This window comes from Megalopta genalis, chromosome 5 (genome assembly GCF_051020955.1).
Source record: "Megalopta genalis isolate 19385.01 chromosome 5, iyMegGena1_principal, whole genome shotgun sequence".
NCBI classification, from domain to species: Eukaryota; Metazoa; Arthropoda; class Insecta; order Hymenoptera; family Halictidae; genus Megalopta; species Megalopta genalis.
In genome coordinates, this window is record NC_135017.1 from 5,875,396 (window position 1) to 5,890,832 (window position 15,437).

At 32.8% G+C, this 15,437-nt stretch overlaps 4 protein-coding genes and 1 long non-coding RNA gene across 12 annotated transcripts; 4 read left to right on the plus strand and 1 right to left on the minus strand.

The window, feature by feature from the left end:
• The first annotated feature begins 171 nt into the window (after nt 1–171).
• LOC117222645 (large ribosomal subunit protein eL31) lies at nt 172–1,199 on the plus strand. 3 transcript variants are annotated; one of them, XM_033474448.2, is made up of 3 exons: nt 172–328; nt 714–940; nt 1,020–1,199. In XM_033474448.2, exons 2-3 carry the CDS (start codon nt 720–722, stop codon nt 1,168–1,170), a joined length of 372 nt encoding a protein of 123 aa, XP_033330339.1. In that variant the 5' UTR covers nt 172–328; nt 714–719; the 3' UTR covers nt 1,171–1,199. The 3 variants fall into 3 exon arrangements, with proteins under 3 accessions (XP_033330339.1, XP_033330341.1, XP_033330342.1); XM_033474450.2 differs by having other exon boundaries at nt 303–394; XM_033474451.2 differs by lacking the exon at nt 172–328 and adding an exon at nt 452–593.
• Nucleotides 1,200–1,602: 403 nt separating this feature from the next.
• LOC117222644 (large ribosomal subunit protein eL31) lies at nt 1,603–2,613 on the plus strand. Of its 2 annotated transcripts, none has more exons than XM_033474447.2 (3): nt 1,603–1,756; nt 2,128–2,354; nt 2,434–2,613. In XM_033474447.2, the coding sequence occupies exons 2-3, from the start codon at nt 2,134–2,136 to the stop codon at nt 2,582–2,584; spliced, it is 372 nt and encodes a 123-aa protein (XP_033330338.1). In that variant the 5' UTR covers nt 1,603–1,756; nt 2,128–2,133; the 3' UTR covers nt 2,585–2,613. The 2 variants fall into 2 exon arrangements, with proteins under 2 accessions (XP_033330338.1, XP_033330337.1); XM_033474446.2 differs by having other exon boundaries at nt 1,696–1,828.
• Nucleotides 2,614–2,919: 306 nt separating this feature from the next.
• Nucleotides 2,920–9,424, plus strand: LOC117222621 (protein phosphatase 1 regulatory subunit 14B). Of its 2 annotated transcripts, none has more exons than XM_033474415.2 (5): nt 2,920–3,043; nt 5,166–5,383; nt 5,469–5,558; nt 5,641–5,682; nt 5,900–9,424. In XM_033474415.2, the coding sequence occupies exons 2-5, from the start codon at nt 5,177–5,179 to the stop codon at nt 5,939–5,941; spliced, it is 381 nt and encodes a 126-aa protein (XP_033330306.1). In that variant the 5' UTR covers nt 2,920–3,043; nt 5,166–5,176; the 3' UTR covers nt 5,942–9,424. The 2 variants fall into 2 exon arrangements, with proteins under 2 accessions (XP_033330306.1, XP_033330307.1); XM_033474416.2 differs by lacking the exon at nt 2,920–3,043 and adding an exon at nt 3,050–3,681.
• A 10-nt stretch (nt 9,425–9,434) lies between these two features.
• On the minus strand, nt 9,435–14,622 carry Bap60 (Brahma-associated protein 60). 4 transcript variants are annotated; one of them, XM_033474413.2, is made up of 7 exons: nt 14,180–14,622; nt 12,109–12,236; nt 11,809–11,984; nt 11,160–11,505; nt 10,894–11,091; nt 10,566–10,824; nt 9,435–10,479 (listed from the first exon to the last, which is right to left on the minus strand). In XM_033474413.2, the coding sequence occupies exons 2-7, from the start codon at nt 12,220–12,222 to the stop codon at nt 10,073–10,075; spliced, it is 1,500 nt and encodes a 499-aa protein (XP_033330304.1). In that variant the 5' UTR covers nt 12,223–12,236; nt 14,180–14,622; the 3' UTR covers nt 9,435–10,072. The 4 variants fall into 4 exon arrangements, with proteins under 4 accessions (XP_033330304.1, XP_033330303.1, XP_033330305.1 ...); XM_033474412.2 differs by lacking the exon at nt 14,180–14,622 and adding an exon at nt 12,714–12,840; XM_033474414.2 differs by lacking the exon at nt 14,180–14,622 and adding an exon at nt 12,490–12,778 and having other exon boundaries at nt 11,160–11,490.
• Nucleotides 13,766–14,317, plus strand: LOC117222622 (uncharacterized). The gene is made up of 2 exons (XR_004490733.2): nt 13,766–13,905; nt 13,982–14,317. It is a non-coding gene; the product is annotated as an uncharacterized LOC117222622 (long non-coding RNA).
• Nucleotides 14,623–15,437: the final 815 nt, after the last annotated feature.

The window sequence follows — 15,437 nt, forward strand, 5'->3', positions numbered from 1 at the left end:
AAAAACATTTCAAATAACTTATTAGAGGCAACACTGTCGGATGGGAGTTTGGGATTCTGAAAATCAAAACTTTCGCTTCTATAAAAATGTTTTGTATTCAATGGTTGCTAAGGCTGTTTTCATATATCCTACTATATTGCTTAAAAAAGCGTTACATGTAAAATAGTTAAGCAATTAAATAGTATTACCCTATAATATTCTATATTGTAAAGATAATATGCACATATTTTTATGTGATAAACATAGTCAATACAGTATAATACGGAAGCGATGAGTTTTGGAACACTATGAACTTAGATTCTTTTCCGGCGAGCAAATCTTTCGAGAGGTAATGTCAAAATCACGGGGAGGAGAATCGTGAAACATCTGGATGTGAATTGTCCTATACGAACAAGTTTCGTTACAATTACGTTAATTATTTGTTATATGATCATACCATTTCAATATTTTTATTTAAGGATATCCTGTTTTCCATATTAAATATCCATAAGTTGAATGTTGTTTTATTTACTGTTTTACCTGTTAACATAACACGTATCAATTAAACATCATCTAACATTGTACCGAAATGATATTTTCATTCTATATAAAATGTAATTTTAAAATTCAAACTACATATTTCATTTTTTCGTTCTCGTTTTTTATAACTTTACTTCATTTGATAGGTCACATCATGTTGTACCATCAGGAAGTTAAAGAACTTTCTTTTCCAGGGCAAAATGACCAAGACAACAGAGAACAAGGGAATGAGTACTATCAACGAGGTAGTGACTCGTGAATACACGGTGAATCTTCACAAACGTCTTCATGGTGTTGGATTTAAAAAGCGTGCTCCACGAGCAATTAAGGAGATACGTAAGTTTGCTGAGAAACAAATGAGTACTCCAGATGTAAGAATTGACACACGTCTCAATAAGCAATTATGGTCTAAAGGAATTAGGTAATTATTACAGTTTGATGTGGAAACTGAAATATATACATATCATCTTAAATGCTAATTAAACGATCTTGTTCTCCAGAAATGTACCGTTCAGAGTTCGTGTACGATTAAGCAGAAGAAGGAATGATGATGAAGATTCCCCTAACAAATTGTACACTCTTGTCACATACATACCAGTTGCTACATTCAAAGGTCTACAAACAGAGAATGTTGATGCTAGTCAAGACTGAATTGTTTCGAAATAAATAATTTTCACCAATTCCTGCCAATGCATTGCTCTTGAAACCTTCACATTGTATTTGACTTCTCTAATTTATTACTATTGAGTTACCCTAATAAAAATTATTAATATTTTGAGTATATAAAAAGTTATTCTGCTATATTTAGTTTCATACAAATTTAAATGAAAGAAATGTTCCAATTGAAACCGATGCGTATCGATCCATCCGCAAACATATCCATTTCTTACATAAAATATCCCTAGAGTGTGAATGTTGCGATTTGCCTAGATCTAGAAAATTTGTATGCAGTATATGGTAATCGTGAAAAAATGCTGATGTTCTGCATTCAATGATCGTTAAGGCTGTTTCCACGTATCCTACTTTATTGCTTTAAAAAACGTTTATTTATAATATTATAATTTATGTAAAATAGTTAATAAATTAAATAGCATTACCCTACAATATTCTATATTGTAAAGGTACTGTGCACATATTTTTATGTGATAAACATAGCCAATACAATATAATACGGAAACGATGAGTTTTGGAACACTATGAACTTACATTCTTTTACGGCGAGTTATTCTTCCGACAGGTAATGTCAAAATCACGGAAAATAGAATCGTGAAACATCCGGCTGTGAATTGACATATATGAACAAATTTCGGTATAATTACGTTAATTATTTGTTATGTGATCGTACCGTTTCAATATTTTTATTTAAGGATATCCTATTTTTCATGTTAAATATCCACGAGTTGAATATTGTTTTGTTTACTGTTTTACCTGTTATCATTTGAACATCATCTAATATTGTACCGAAATGATATTTTCACTCTATACAAAATGTGATTTTAAAATTCAAACTACATATTTCATTTTTTTCTGTTCTTGTTTTTTTATAACTTTACTTGATAGGTTACGTCATGCTGTACCATCAGGATGTTAAAGAACTTTGTTTTCCAGGGCAAAATGACCAAGACAACAGAGAACAAGGGAATGAGCGCTATCAACGAGGTAGTGACTCGTGAATACACGGTGAATCTTCACAAACGTCTTCATGGTGTTGGATTTAAAAAGCGTGCTCCACGAGCAATTAAGGAGATACGTAAGTTTGCTGAGAAACAAATGGGTACTCCAGATGTAAGAATTGATACACGTCTCAATAAGCAATTATGGTCTAAAGGAATTAGGTAATTATTATAGTTTAATGTGGATACTGAAATATATACATATCATCTTAAATGCTAATTAAACGATCTTGTTCTTCAGAAATGTACCGTTCAGAGTTCGTGTACGATTAAGCAGGAGAAGGAATGATGATGAAGATTCCCCTAACAAATTGTACACTCTTGTCACATACATACCAGTTGCTACATTCAAAGGTCTACAAACAGAGAATGTTGATGCTAGTCAAGACTGAATTGTTTTGAAATAAATAATTTTCACCAATTCCTGCCAATGCATTACTCTTGAAACCTTCACATTATATTTTATTCTTCACTGATTTACTGCTATTGAGTTACCCTAACCAAAATTATTGATATCTTGTGTATTTGTTCTACAAAAAATTGTTTTGCTTTATTTAGTTTCATACAAATTTAAATGAAAAAAATGTTCCAATTGAAACTGATGCGTATCGATTGCATATCCATCTCGCAAGCAACATACACATTTCTCACATAAAATATCCCTAGATTGTCAGCGTTGCGATTTGCCTAGATCTAGAAAATTTATATACAGTGTGTGGTAATCATGACTAGTGAAAAAATGCTATCATACTCGACTACCTTTAAGAAAGTTTATTATTCGTATGGATCTTGGCATTACGATAGTGCGTTACGGCTCGAATAGTAGAAATTTGGAAATAGAGGCTGTAAGAGTAAGTAACAATAAACGATCATTCGAACGGTCGCTGATAATATTGTTTTTCGTAACGATAACGAGAGTTTTATATCGAGATCACGGACTTCTCTTTGTTTATACGCACGGGAACGACGACGAGGGGTCCCTAATCTTTTATTAAAACGCCGAGCGTAAATTTATTTATTCTCCTTGGCCTTTGTACGCGACTATCTGTCCCATTTTTTTAAGTACACGTTATTGGATGGCATCGGACTTTATCGGACCGCTCGTGACGGTTTTATTTTGTGGTTGTCGCGTGTTTGTATAAGAGAAGCGTCATCGCGTCACATCGCCGAGGTTACATTTGCATTGAATAGCGTTAACGAAGGGAACGAAATCGTCAGGGCTCATTGTTTATTGTAGCATGCAAAAAGAGTGGTTCACACGTGCGTTAATTATTCGGTTTCCCGTGAGAGAGAATTCGCGATTCCGCTCCCTGACTCTCGGGCCGCATCAATTATACTAACAAAGGACTACGATTGGAATAAGTGCATTTAAAAAATTTCAATTCAGTGCAAAACGAAGCGAGTAATGAGTATGAACAAATCTGACGTTGTTAGCCACGGATACATCCCGTTTTCATAAAGTAGAATTTTCAATATAGAACTTTCGAAGGTATTGTAATGTAGTCTGTAATTATATAAAGCGGTTCTCAATTGTAACAGTAACCGACGTGGACCTTGAACTGCAACCTATGCAGTAAACACGACTATAAATAAACTGAAATAGTAGAATTATAACAAATATATATGTTAACGGCGTATCGCCCAATACAGTTAACATATATACGTATGCAGTTTTATTTTATTTTTCACGTGACAGGATATCAAAAGAATAATGTCAGAAAGAGATATAAACAGTGATTTAAGATCAAAAAGTTTCAATTATCATTACAATTGAGAACTGTTGCTCATGAAATTTAAGGGGTTAGGATGCTGTAAAAGACCATGAAAGATAAACTATTCTTTAATGAAAAATATAGAAAAGTATATGCACGATTAATGTAAGTTTTAGTACTTTCTTTGAGTTTATATTACAGTTAAAATTGCTATATTCAAAAGAGTATGATTCTGAGAAATAGGGTTAATTAATGTTCTACTCTTTTAAACATTGGTCATGTCACTGGTTTCTTTGAAAATTGACAAAGTTGCAAATATTTTACTTAAATCAGTGTATAAGTAAAAATAACATCTTAATTTTTTACGATTGTACAGTATTCGAATCCCTTAATTTATTATTACGAAACCTATATCTTTTCAAATGTTGTAGTTAATTTTTTAAGAACTTTTTTAACAAACATTTTTATAACACTTGTAAAAAGAATATGATTTATTTGTACTCGATATTGCTTCTATTTTATATTGAGTTCGGATTAGCGGAAATGAACAGGGACCGCTGAGTATCGTTAAACCGGGGAATTTAAAAAAGCGGCAGTTAACATTCCGCGCTTGTAATAACCCGGATCTTCTTCTCGGCTCGATTAGTCAATGGTTATTTGTGGAATTTGTTCCTTCTCCTCTTTCGAACTAATCTCATCTTAATTAATTCTTTTGTAATGCTCATAATCACACTCAGATTGTGAAAGGAATGCCGTTTACGTAATTCCTTATTTGTACTTAGTTGCTTTTGTATCAATTCAGTTAGATGACTATATTGACTGTAATAAAGCGAAAGGAAATATATCATTTTAGTTTCATGTACTGTAATTTTTATTTTCTGAAATGCGCGCGATTTTTGAACGGTTATATCCGCGATAAAATTTTAGTTTCAAATTGCGCAATTATTTCATTTGTAATATGTGCATGTTAATCTATGGGATAATAAAGATTTGTAGATATACATATAGTTTTTGTATAATACTATGTATTTCTCGTATATATTCTTCAATCCTTCCTCATCCTATTTTTCCTATTTTTAAATTAATTTATTAATCGTCTGCCCTATAACATTTCTCATTAATAATTGTATATTTTTCCTCCTATAAAACTATAAGTTAGGCAAAGGCTACTAATATATACTTTAGAATTTCTCATAAATACTCGTTCACATAATTTAACATCTTTTTACATTTTTCACTATCAATCTCTTTAAAATGTTAGGTAGTTTTATAATGGAAGGAGGTGGGGTACTTACTGCAGAACGTAGCCCAGCACGTGCAAATCTGCATGTGGCATTCACTGAAAAAGGGGAAGTGAAGGAGCGTCGAGAAAAATTCTTGACAGCTAAATATGGGTCTCATCAGATGTCCCTTATTCGCAAAAGACTAGCGGTGGAAATGTGGTTGTTTGATGAGCTAGAAAAATTATATGATTCTGTTGTGAGTTTTGATTTCAAATATTGTTCTCTCCAATCTTCTTCCTTTTCTTAATTATATTAATATAGAAAATATTTTTTATTTATAGAATGATAGTGGTAAAAATCGAGAAGTTGAAATTGACATAGATGAACTTCTTGATATGGACAGTGATGATCACAGACGGAGATTTTTGCAAGTAAGTAAATTATCAAATTCTAGCAATACTATCATTTGTTTTGAAATGATTATTAACCGTATTTCGAATTTATTTTTTGCAGGAATTATTGGTCGACACAAAAAAGCCACCACATGATATAAATGTAAGTAACATGCAATTGTGATTTATTTCATAGTATAACATCTATTTGGTGATTCACTATTATAATAATATTCCATTCTGTAGAATTTAATGTTGTGTGACTAATATTGCAATTTTCAAGCAAATCAAGTTTAAGTGTGGTTGTTTTCTCCACAGAGAGACAATGTCCTTTCACGTACTAGTAACTGTTACTAACACAGGCCGTTTATATGTTTCAGAAATTCATTAATGATTTACTTGAAAAAGCTAAAACACTTTGAAGAACTTTTGCGTTCTTCTTAACACTTACGTGTTTGCAAGGACTTTTTTGAAGCATTAACAAATTTGCTCAGATTTGGAACGAGTCAAAGACATATTCAAGCCTTAACGAGTTGCACGAGCATATGCAACTCAAATGCCAATTTATCATTACTTGGATAGAACTTAATGGGGAAAACATCAAATGACTCTGCACATTTTTATTCTAGCGTGTATTATTTCATATTGAAATCGTAAGCATTAGTATCTGACTTATCTCAGTACAACGGCTAACTTTGTTAGTTATTTGTGTGCGCATCGCATATCAAGTAATAAACCTCACAGTACACAAACTGCCTTGCTGTACGATCCATCCAATGTGATGTATAGTAGAAAAGTTTGTTCTTCTACACTCTAGTTTTGTATGCCTCCTATACTCCATCATTCGTAGTAATATTTATGTTAGTAAGGATTATTAACTAATGATACTTCCAAACGTTGTACCAAATGATTTCTATGCATATCCTATGTTTATTGAATTAATCCCAACCAAGAATCTGATTGGGTTTAAACACAGTTAATGTTCTTTTTTATGTTGTAGTATAATAAAGTAACACATGTTTATTTATTTTAGAAAATACTTTAAGGAAGTAAAAAAAGTAACTATACAAAATTTCGCATCGAATGCTTGTTCGAATTGAAGAAGAAAAATCTGTTTGATAATGCGACATAAGTGTGTGTGTTTCAAATAATTTTATCACCGGCATAGTCATAATTAAAACGTGGAAATGACACCTATCGTTGCTCCAGTACCAAATCAGTATTGAAAATTATTGCAAAATAGAAATATCTCTCCAGTAAGTTTTTTAATGGTTAGTTGAAATTTCGTAATTTTTAATACTGTTTAAATTTCAGAATTCTTGTTAAGTCGTTAAAAATAAAACGAAGAAATCAAAGTAGAAACATTCCTAAATTTAAAAGGTTATTGAAATTGTAAAAAATTTTAAATTCTATGATCTATTAAAACTTTTTAATTACTTTGTTACTTATATAATCATGTTATTAATTTCAAGATATTAAATTTCTATTTATATGCGTGTTATACTTTTTTAAATTATAAAATCTATCATTTTAACGAAACTGTTCAGAATGCCCCGAAAAAACGAATTCGTGGGTCTTCTGTTTTTATGGCCTTGTTTCGATAAAATGGGCAAAGAAAAACATTGATGTATTAGATAATGTAACACTGTTATTTGTGGTATGCATATCCATTGTCTCGACACAGCGCAATTATAGGTGACATTTATACGCTTTATTCACAGTCATTTAATACACAAGCTATTATTTGAAATGTATCCATAGTCATGTAAAAGAGGAAGGAAATTGAATTTAACAATACTTCTTCCTTAGTACGGATCTCTTGCACTGATGTGTCTCGCATTATTACTTAACATTGTACCAAAAAGACTGCACAAATGGAATTTACCTTCCTCTTGAACCTAGATGCGTACAGAAATTACAAAAAACAAGATTCCAAGATGGATATACATCTTTAACGAACACAGTACATACATAGTGTCAGATGTTGAATGAAGTAAAAACTCAACGAAAACATGACACGCGAACGAAGAAGATTTGTCTTTACGTTTGATAGAATACAAAGCAATACCCAAAATGTGATCACTTCAACGATATGTCTTCGTAAAACACAAAGAAACCATTCAAGGCTATGTGCTACCTCGTTCTGCAAAATAAGTGTACGATCTCTGTAGTGTTATTAATCCCCAGTTAACACGTTGGCTGCTATATCACTAGCGTACGAATGGCACAGCTTTTTGCTGCATAGTTGTATTTAACATTTGGATCATAGTCATATTTTCATATGAAAGTGTGTTACCACATTGTGGGAGGCAAGAAAGTATGAGAAACTATTTTATTACATGCTGCGTGACCTAACAAGGGTTCAGGCTGAAAGAAAAATTTTATCTAACAAAATAGTAAGAAGTTGAAAACCATGACAAATCCTGGGTTATGCGATTACCAGTTTGCCAACAAAGATTTGGCCCAGCAGAAGGTTCTATGGTTTTACGATATGGCAGTCAGCGTGTTAAGAAGATGGAAGAAACATGGTAACAGTTTTATCCAAGCAAGGACTACTAGTGAAATGTATGAACCATGATTATTTACAAGATATTACGGTGTACAGAGATTCATCTGTCATTCATCGATCAAACATCATTTGATGTGGCAAATTGATGGTCTTTGTGGATTTGTCACGAGCATAGGAAAATGTGTCTAGGCTACCCTTTCTACCCTCCGACTTCCATATGATTTAAGCGAATAATGTCTAATTCAAAATGAACCGTTCAACTCGTCTCGTCACCCGCATGTATATTTAAAACTTTATACGATGAAATATATGTGGATGTGTAATTAAGATTAGGAATAAATGTATACAATAAACCTTGATCTCATGCATGCAATCTGCGGCGTACTCGCTCCAATCAAACAGGTCAATAATAGTAACAATAATAATAATGCTAACAATAATACACTGTGAAATGACTCTTGGACGATTACGCCAGAACTTAATCAGAGTTTATTGTATTAGAAACGATACAATCAATCTGTGCACTTGTGATTTAGTGTCGTATAAGATTCGGCGACCATTCGACGTTCATCGAATCAAGATTATGAGGTTTTTAAATTTTATCGCTAGAGTCGATGTCGCTATTGGATCGTTTCTTTCGTGGCATTATGCGGTGCGCGTTAAGTTAGTGCATATGAAATGTCACCTATTTTATAATAATAATCAATTAGATTCAAAATTGAAAATGTGAGTCGTGAAATACTATGGACTTCTACAGAAATTTTATTTATTAAATCCAACAGAGTTTTAAATAAAACAAAGTGACATTTCACATACACAGACATTTGAAGGAAAAATGTGTGATCAATGCTTTACGTGTAATGCTCGTCGGTATGTGAAGAGGATGTTTCGTAATATCATTATCGCTTAGTGTCTTGATGGAAGAAAAAAAATAGAAAAAGCGTAGGAGTTTATCGAACGGTGCACTTCAAGTTTATTTTCACAGTGAATCATTTGCAAGAAATGGAAAATATTTAACGTCGTGTGAAGGAGACTAAAGGAACAAGTGAGAGTGTAATATCCTATACCATCGGTATTTCCCATCCCGTGTGAATGCATGGAATGTTAAAGTTGTAATACCGTATCAGATTAATCCATAATATTCTTAAGTAAGGGAGATGTGAGAAAAAAGCACTTTTACACCGACTGCAAAATGAAATTACCGGTATTCGCGGCGCAATTTTGGAAAACTGAGAAAAAAACAGATCAATGTGAGATTCGTAGCGAATTTAAGATGCTCCTGTTCCCGACGTTTGAAATTGGCAGTATTGCCAAAACAATATTTTGCATCATGTACTGATTATGTAAGAAATTGTATTTACTTGCACAAACAAAATAAGAATTGGATAACTGAAAATCGACGTTCGTTCCTTTATATTTGCCTTTATTTTATATTCGTTCCTAATTGAAGATTACTAAAAATGAAACTTTGTTGTATAAAATTTCCTCAACTTTCATAATTTCAGTCATAGTACAAATTACAATTTTGTTAATGTCCGTAACAAATAAAATTACAAAATGTTTGGCACATTCTCGAGTCCGTTTTTTCTTGAACTAAGCAAAAATAATAATCCTCTGTTGTTTTTCTTATAAACAAAATATTCGTTCATTTTCATGGGATGTAGCGCGAAACTATTTCAGCGAGTTATATTAAAGATTTATTCATTATATTGTACAGAATTTCATCGCATCGACGATTCGTATAGTTGTGTCAATATATATATATATATATATATTTACCCTCTTTTTTCATAGAAAAGATTTATGAAAAAAATGGACTTGAATAAAGATACTTGATATATGTGTCGTGTAAATAAAACTGTTTTGGAGGAGTCATTGTTACTCGGGACAGTTTCTGCGTTTTGTAAGACTATACAGCTTCTCTTTCTGACATTTCATGAAAATACGTCATCCTAGTGTCGCCCATTGAAATTAAAGGAAAAAAGATTCATATAAATACTTTACATAGTAATGTTTCAAATTGTTACTGTACTTCGGATTGTGTTTATGAGTTCCTGATGCCAAGCGCCTGCTCCAATTCCGCACGTTTCTGTTGCACTTTCGTGTAGAAGTACCGACAAACGGCTTCCTGTGCCCAAGGTTGATAGTAGAATTCCGCTCTACGTTCCTCCTCAGGATTTCCAACGACATCTATCATGGTCTTCAAGTCCCTAGTCTGTGAAATGATCCACTTGTTGATGAACTGCTGAGGGTCTTTGGCAAAACTCAAGAAAAACTCTCGGTTTGTTTTTAACTGATTGATGGTCTCCACCGTTTCGTGAATCTTATTATCTAAACTTTGAATCTCCTGTTGACTCGCAGTCGACAGCAAGAAGTTGTTCATTTGGGTTTTCAATGTGTCGTCCACTTCTACGTCTATGTCGTAACACGCAGTTTGTTTTGTTTCTGTACCTGTTCAAAAGAATACATTTTCATGAATTATGCTAAAATACGTAATAACGAATAAAAAAAGATTTGCTTGAAACATTTCTATGTACCTTCTACGCTGATAACATGATTAATTACAATTGGATCTGGTGGATGAAGCAGTGGGTTCAGTCGCTGAGGTATCTCTGCGAACTTCATCCGCGAACAAGCAAATATCTGTTCTAAGTACTTATCACAGTTTATGAATTCTCTCTCGTGACTGTCTTGGAGCTTATGCGTTTTTATGTACTGCCAGAGGGCGGAAATGATAACAGGTCTCGTCTGTGTATGTACACCTAACAATCGTGCTAATCTGGGATCCAGTTTGAACTGTAAACAAGGATGTATTTATATACTCTCGTTCTTTTGATGGTACATATTGAGTTTAAAATCTAGTACTTGTAAAGGTTGATAATCGAGAAGCAGAAGTATAGTGCACCGAACATTTTTGTCTCCAGGTCTTTTCACTTGGAAACCATCAGTTTCTTGTGTTGTTAATGTACGATGCCATTCAACCAAGTGGTTATCAGGTCCATACAGATCTTTATCCAATTCTATAACTAAGCTTTTAAAGAACGAAGAGAACTTCCTTTTTACCTAGAGGTTTGAATGCAAGTTAACATGTTTTACTGCTGCTACACTGAATATCTTAAAACATTTCTTACTTTATTAGGATCATTCTTCGTATCGTCTAGGAGTCGACCTTCTACTCTAAGTTCCCAAGATGCTACTGAACCGTCCTCCCCCTCACCAGCCTCCTTCGCGGGATAAAATGTATTCGAAATAAATATTCGCAGCTTTCTCTTCTGTTTCATAGGACGTTTCAGTGCCTCCTGTATATCTAATCGTTTTCGCATTATGGTCGCATCTAACTTCCTCTCGAAAGCTAGCAAATCCATGTAAGCTTGTGACTCAGGCACTAAATCACGCACTTTCTGCGGCAGTATTTTATCCGCTAGCTTTTTCTTCTTCTTGGAAGTGGAATGTGAAAAATCACTGTTCCAAAAATACCTAAATGAGTTTATGTAAAAATCATAGATTCAAAAATCAATAAACCAATTTTGAAGCTTATGAAATGCAGTGAAGTTCCTGGCAAATTGGTAAATGATTTTCAATGCGAACACAGTATCATAATTCAAATAACTCGAAATATATTGGAAGGTACAGTATTCAATTTCCCTTATGTGTAAAATAAAATACTCCTTTCGAAGTATAAAATAAATACATCAGATCAGTTGTTTAATGAATCAATGAACACTGATAAAAATATGAATAATGTAAAATTAACAGAAAATCTTTTGTTCAAACACTTACGGCTTCTGTTGGGACATAGGTATACGTTGATCTGCACTTCTCTTCCCCACAGGCGGTGTGGGCATTGGACCCTGACGCATATTGGAATATGGTTGAGTTGCTCTGATTATGCTTGCTGGGCCAGGTCCAGCATTAGCCATCTGTGGAGGTGGAGTGAATCCGGATCTCTGTTGCATCTGTGTAAATAAATTGCTTATATATCCAACATTCAATGTTCAATTCATTAATACGTACATTTGTTAGTATCTAAATGGATTAAACGATGTGCAATATTAATATCAAAATACAGAATACACTTACAGAAAAATTTGGACCAGAATACTGTCGTAAGTTTGGAGGTACAGACGATGCTGTGTACCTCTGCTGAGGTGGGCCATTATTCCCTGCATTTGGTACAGGAAACCTTTGCGCCATGTCTGATGACTTCCCTAACAATCAAAACACATCATTCATCGCACTAACGAAACCAAAAAGAATCATTGTAAATTAGATTGTTGAACAAGAAATATTGTTTATATCTAAACAAAATGCGCAAATATTGTTCTCTTTTACCATAAAAGCAGGCAACAATAGTAGAAAACAAAAACATAATCTATGAGAAAGAGCGTTTAGTGGTTTGACAGATCGAACTTAATGCAACTGGTTTAATAGCTAATTAATTGTTTAATTAATAGGACTTACGAGGCGAGATATGAAAAAGTACTAGGAGAACGGATTTCAAAACACTGCGAAATTAGAGTCTCAACGGTTCGTCTGTTGGGTTCGAGTGTAAGTTTGCGTCACAACACATTTCGACGGGGTTCGAAGATGCAAAATTAGTTTCCGTTCCGGCGCAGGGTGAAGCATAAAGAGAGAGAACAAAGAGAAAAAGAAATAGACCCGGCGATTAACGAAAAACAACCTACGTTTTCGAAGTTCTTACTCTTCAGTTACTGCTAGGGTTAGTAAGCTTTGCGTTAAATGCATAAACGGCAGATTATACATAGGCATCTCTATGCGCACCGACAAAGTGCCACCTAATGACGAAACCTGGAAACCATTAACCATGGAAACAGAACGCTCGATTTTGATCGTAGATAGTATTTTTAATTTGATGATTTCTCATTTAAATCAGATTAAAACAACCAGAGTCTTGAATTTTCATAGGTGTATAGGTTAAATGTGCATAATATCAGAGAGAACATTTTCTCTCTTATAAAGCGTAGCAATAGATCTACATATAAGACAAGATTTTTCGCGGATATTAGAAAAGCACGGAATTCTTAAAAGTGTCATAAAGTGCGCTTATACTTGTGTTACTTTGTGCACTTGCAATTGTTCTTTTAATTGGATTTATCAGTAAGACTATATAATCTCCATTAAAGAAAAAAACATTTAAATTGTAAAAACACCAAGTAGTTGAGTTCGGGTTGAATTCTGGTTTTCACAAAAAATTTCCCAAAAAATTAATCCACTCAAATTAATTAACTTCGATTTTGATAAGACCAAGCTTAGACCATATCTACTCTAAGCATCCAGGAATGTCAAAGCATTCAGCCCAAGATATTATAAATAGTAAAGTAAACCTTATCTCAAAAAGGCATTATAAACTTTTATTTAAACGAATTAAATTATTTTTACTTCTCGACCAAATCCAAATCCAAAAATTGGTAACTTTGAGGACTCATGACTCGTAAAAAATTTCCAAATTAGAATGTTTGTGAAACGATACCGTGTAGGTCAAGATGATAATAATATTTACTGATGCCCACAGGTGCTGACAAGCAAGATATTACATATATGAAAATGATAATATAAGATAGAGGATGCCAATAAAGTTGCAAGAGTGATAACTAAAGCCTTGGAAATACACATTCCTTTTGAAATAAATCAAGTAAATTCTTAGTAGTAGGAAGATTTCACATAACATATACTAGTGTATAAAAATCTTACGATTCTTAAAATGTATCCTGGTAGTATAAGTAGTGGCAATGAAGATGGACAGAGGCTGAGGAATTATGAGTTATTTTCTATTATATGCAAAATGTGCCACAAGAACAAATTATGAAAGACATTAGAATCTATCTAAAGAAGGGTGCAGATATAAATGCTCTAAATGTACGAGGCAAAACAGTTTTAGATGTTGCACATGATAAAAATCATGAGAAATTAGTTGAATTTCTTTCTGCACTAGGTGGTAAGACAGCATTAGATTTAGCGGATGGCAGCAATACTGATTCATATATATCTCAACAGCATAGTGATATAAGTAGAACTAAATCACAGCAGCAAATGTGGCAGCCAAATAAATATGGATACTGCTGACAATCAGGAAGTAGTGTTACCATTACTACAAACCACTAAATCTCTGCATTTAATTTTAATACTTAACTATTTCATTTTAAATGCAAAATAACTTCAGTTTTGTAAATCGTGGAACATCTGCTGGGTCTTTTCGGAGGGCCCCATAAGGTCGAAAGGGGTGAGGTGGTCTCACAATTATAATTAATAAATAAATTTATAATTTCAAGACGTATTTACGTTTTTATTTCCCCATATTTTTAAGTATCACTAGCTGGTGTATATTCTGATTCTTTCTTTAATTTTATGTAGAACAAAAATTTTCAAATTTAAAAGACAGTTAACGTTACTGTTGGATCCAACATAACTCTATGCTGCATACAAATAAATCTAGTAAAATGCTCTTGATTTTCTTGATCTTGATGAAAGATGTCGCCTGATCTTCTGATGAGAAAAATTAATTTATCGCAGAGTAGTTGCCGCTTTAAAACAATCTGAACGTTGAAGGTTATGTCAAGGTTATGTTGAACGAATACACTGATGATTTGTATAAAATATCTTACATAAACATGTCACAATCTTCACCATCTGTAGGTAATACTGTTTCTGTTACCTGAAAATATACCGACCTGTTGGCTCTGGAAAAGATATTTTGTCTTTGTTTATAGTTTCCCTTTCTACTAACAGAAGCGTTTCGTTAAGTTTCGCACTGTCGTCAACAGATGGTGAAACTATTGCCAGAACTTTTTTTATGCATATCAAATATCCCAAACTTTTTAAACTCAAATAGAAATTTTGCAAACGATCAAATACAATTCATGTCTTATTTATATTTTATACAATGTTGCAATTAAAGTAACTACCAATTAAAGTCCTTTTTAGTTTTCTAAGAACTTCTTATTCTCTATGGAAACATTACACTTTTTCAAATTTTCGCTATCTTCTCGTAAGGATTTTCTTAAGAAAGTGATCTTATCCAACAACGTAACCACTATTCCTGCCTTAAAAAAATATTCTTTTTAGTTAAGACTTATTCCACGTTAGTCCCTAAAGCGTAACATAGTAATGAATTTAAGCTAAAGCCGTGGTTCTGTTCTAGTTGTTTTTTATTATTGTTTATTATTTTATTATTGTTTTGTATTATTTTTCTTTGTTATTGTCCGAACTATCAGAATTATCGGGATACTTTTAACTAACCGAATAATTCTACTACTATAATAATAATATAACATATAAATATATAATATAATATATAATTATAAATATAATATAAATATATAATTATATAAATAAATAATAATTCTACTATAATTCGACTACTCCGAACACTCGAATATCCGGATTATCCC

Coding starts and splice junctions, on each gene's coding strand:
- LOC117222645 (XM_033474448.2), top strand. CDS start 720: ATGACCAAGACAACAGAGAACAAGGGAATGAGTACTATCAACGAGGTA. Junction 941..1,019: donor TTATGGTCTAAAGGAATTAG/GTAATTATTACA, acceptor CTTGTTCTCCAG/AAATGTACCGTTCAGAGTTC.
- LOC117222644 (XM_033474447.2), top strand. CDS start 2,134: ATGACCAAGACAACAGAGAACAAGGGAATGAGCGCTATCAACGAGGTA. Junction 2,355..2,433: donor TTATGGTCTAAAGGAATTAG/GTAATTATTATA, acceptor CTTGTTCTTCAG/AAATGTACCGTTCAGAGTTC.
- LOC117222621 (XM_033474415.2), top strand. CDS start 5,177: ATGGAAGGAGGTGGGGTACTTACTGCAGAACGTAGCCCAGCACGTGCA. Junction 5,559..5,640: donor ACAGACGGAGATTTTTGCAA/GTAAGTAAATTA, acceptor TATTTTTTGCAG/GAATTATTGGTCGACACAAA. Junction 5,683..5,899: donor AGCCACCACATGATATAAAT/GTAAGTAACATG, acceptor TATATGTTTCAG/AAATTCATTAATGATTTACT.
- Bap60 (XM_033474413.2), bottom strand. CDS start 12,222: ATGGCGCAAAGGTTTCCTGTACCAAATGCAGGGAATAATGGCCCACCT. Junction 11,985..12,108: donor ATTCTGGTCCAAATTTTTCT/GTAAGTGTATTC, acceptor TTATTTACACAG/ATGCAACAGAGATCCGGATT. Junction 11,506..11,808: donor CCTATGTCCCAACAGAAGCC/GTAAGTGTTTGA, acceptor AAACTCATTTAG/GTATTTTTGGAACAGTGATT.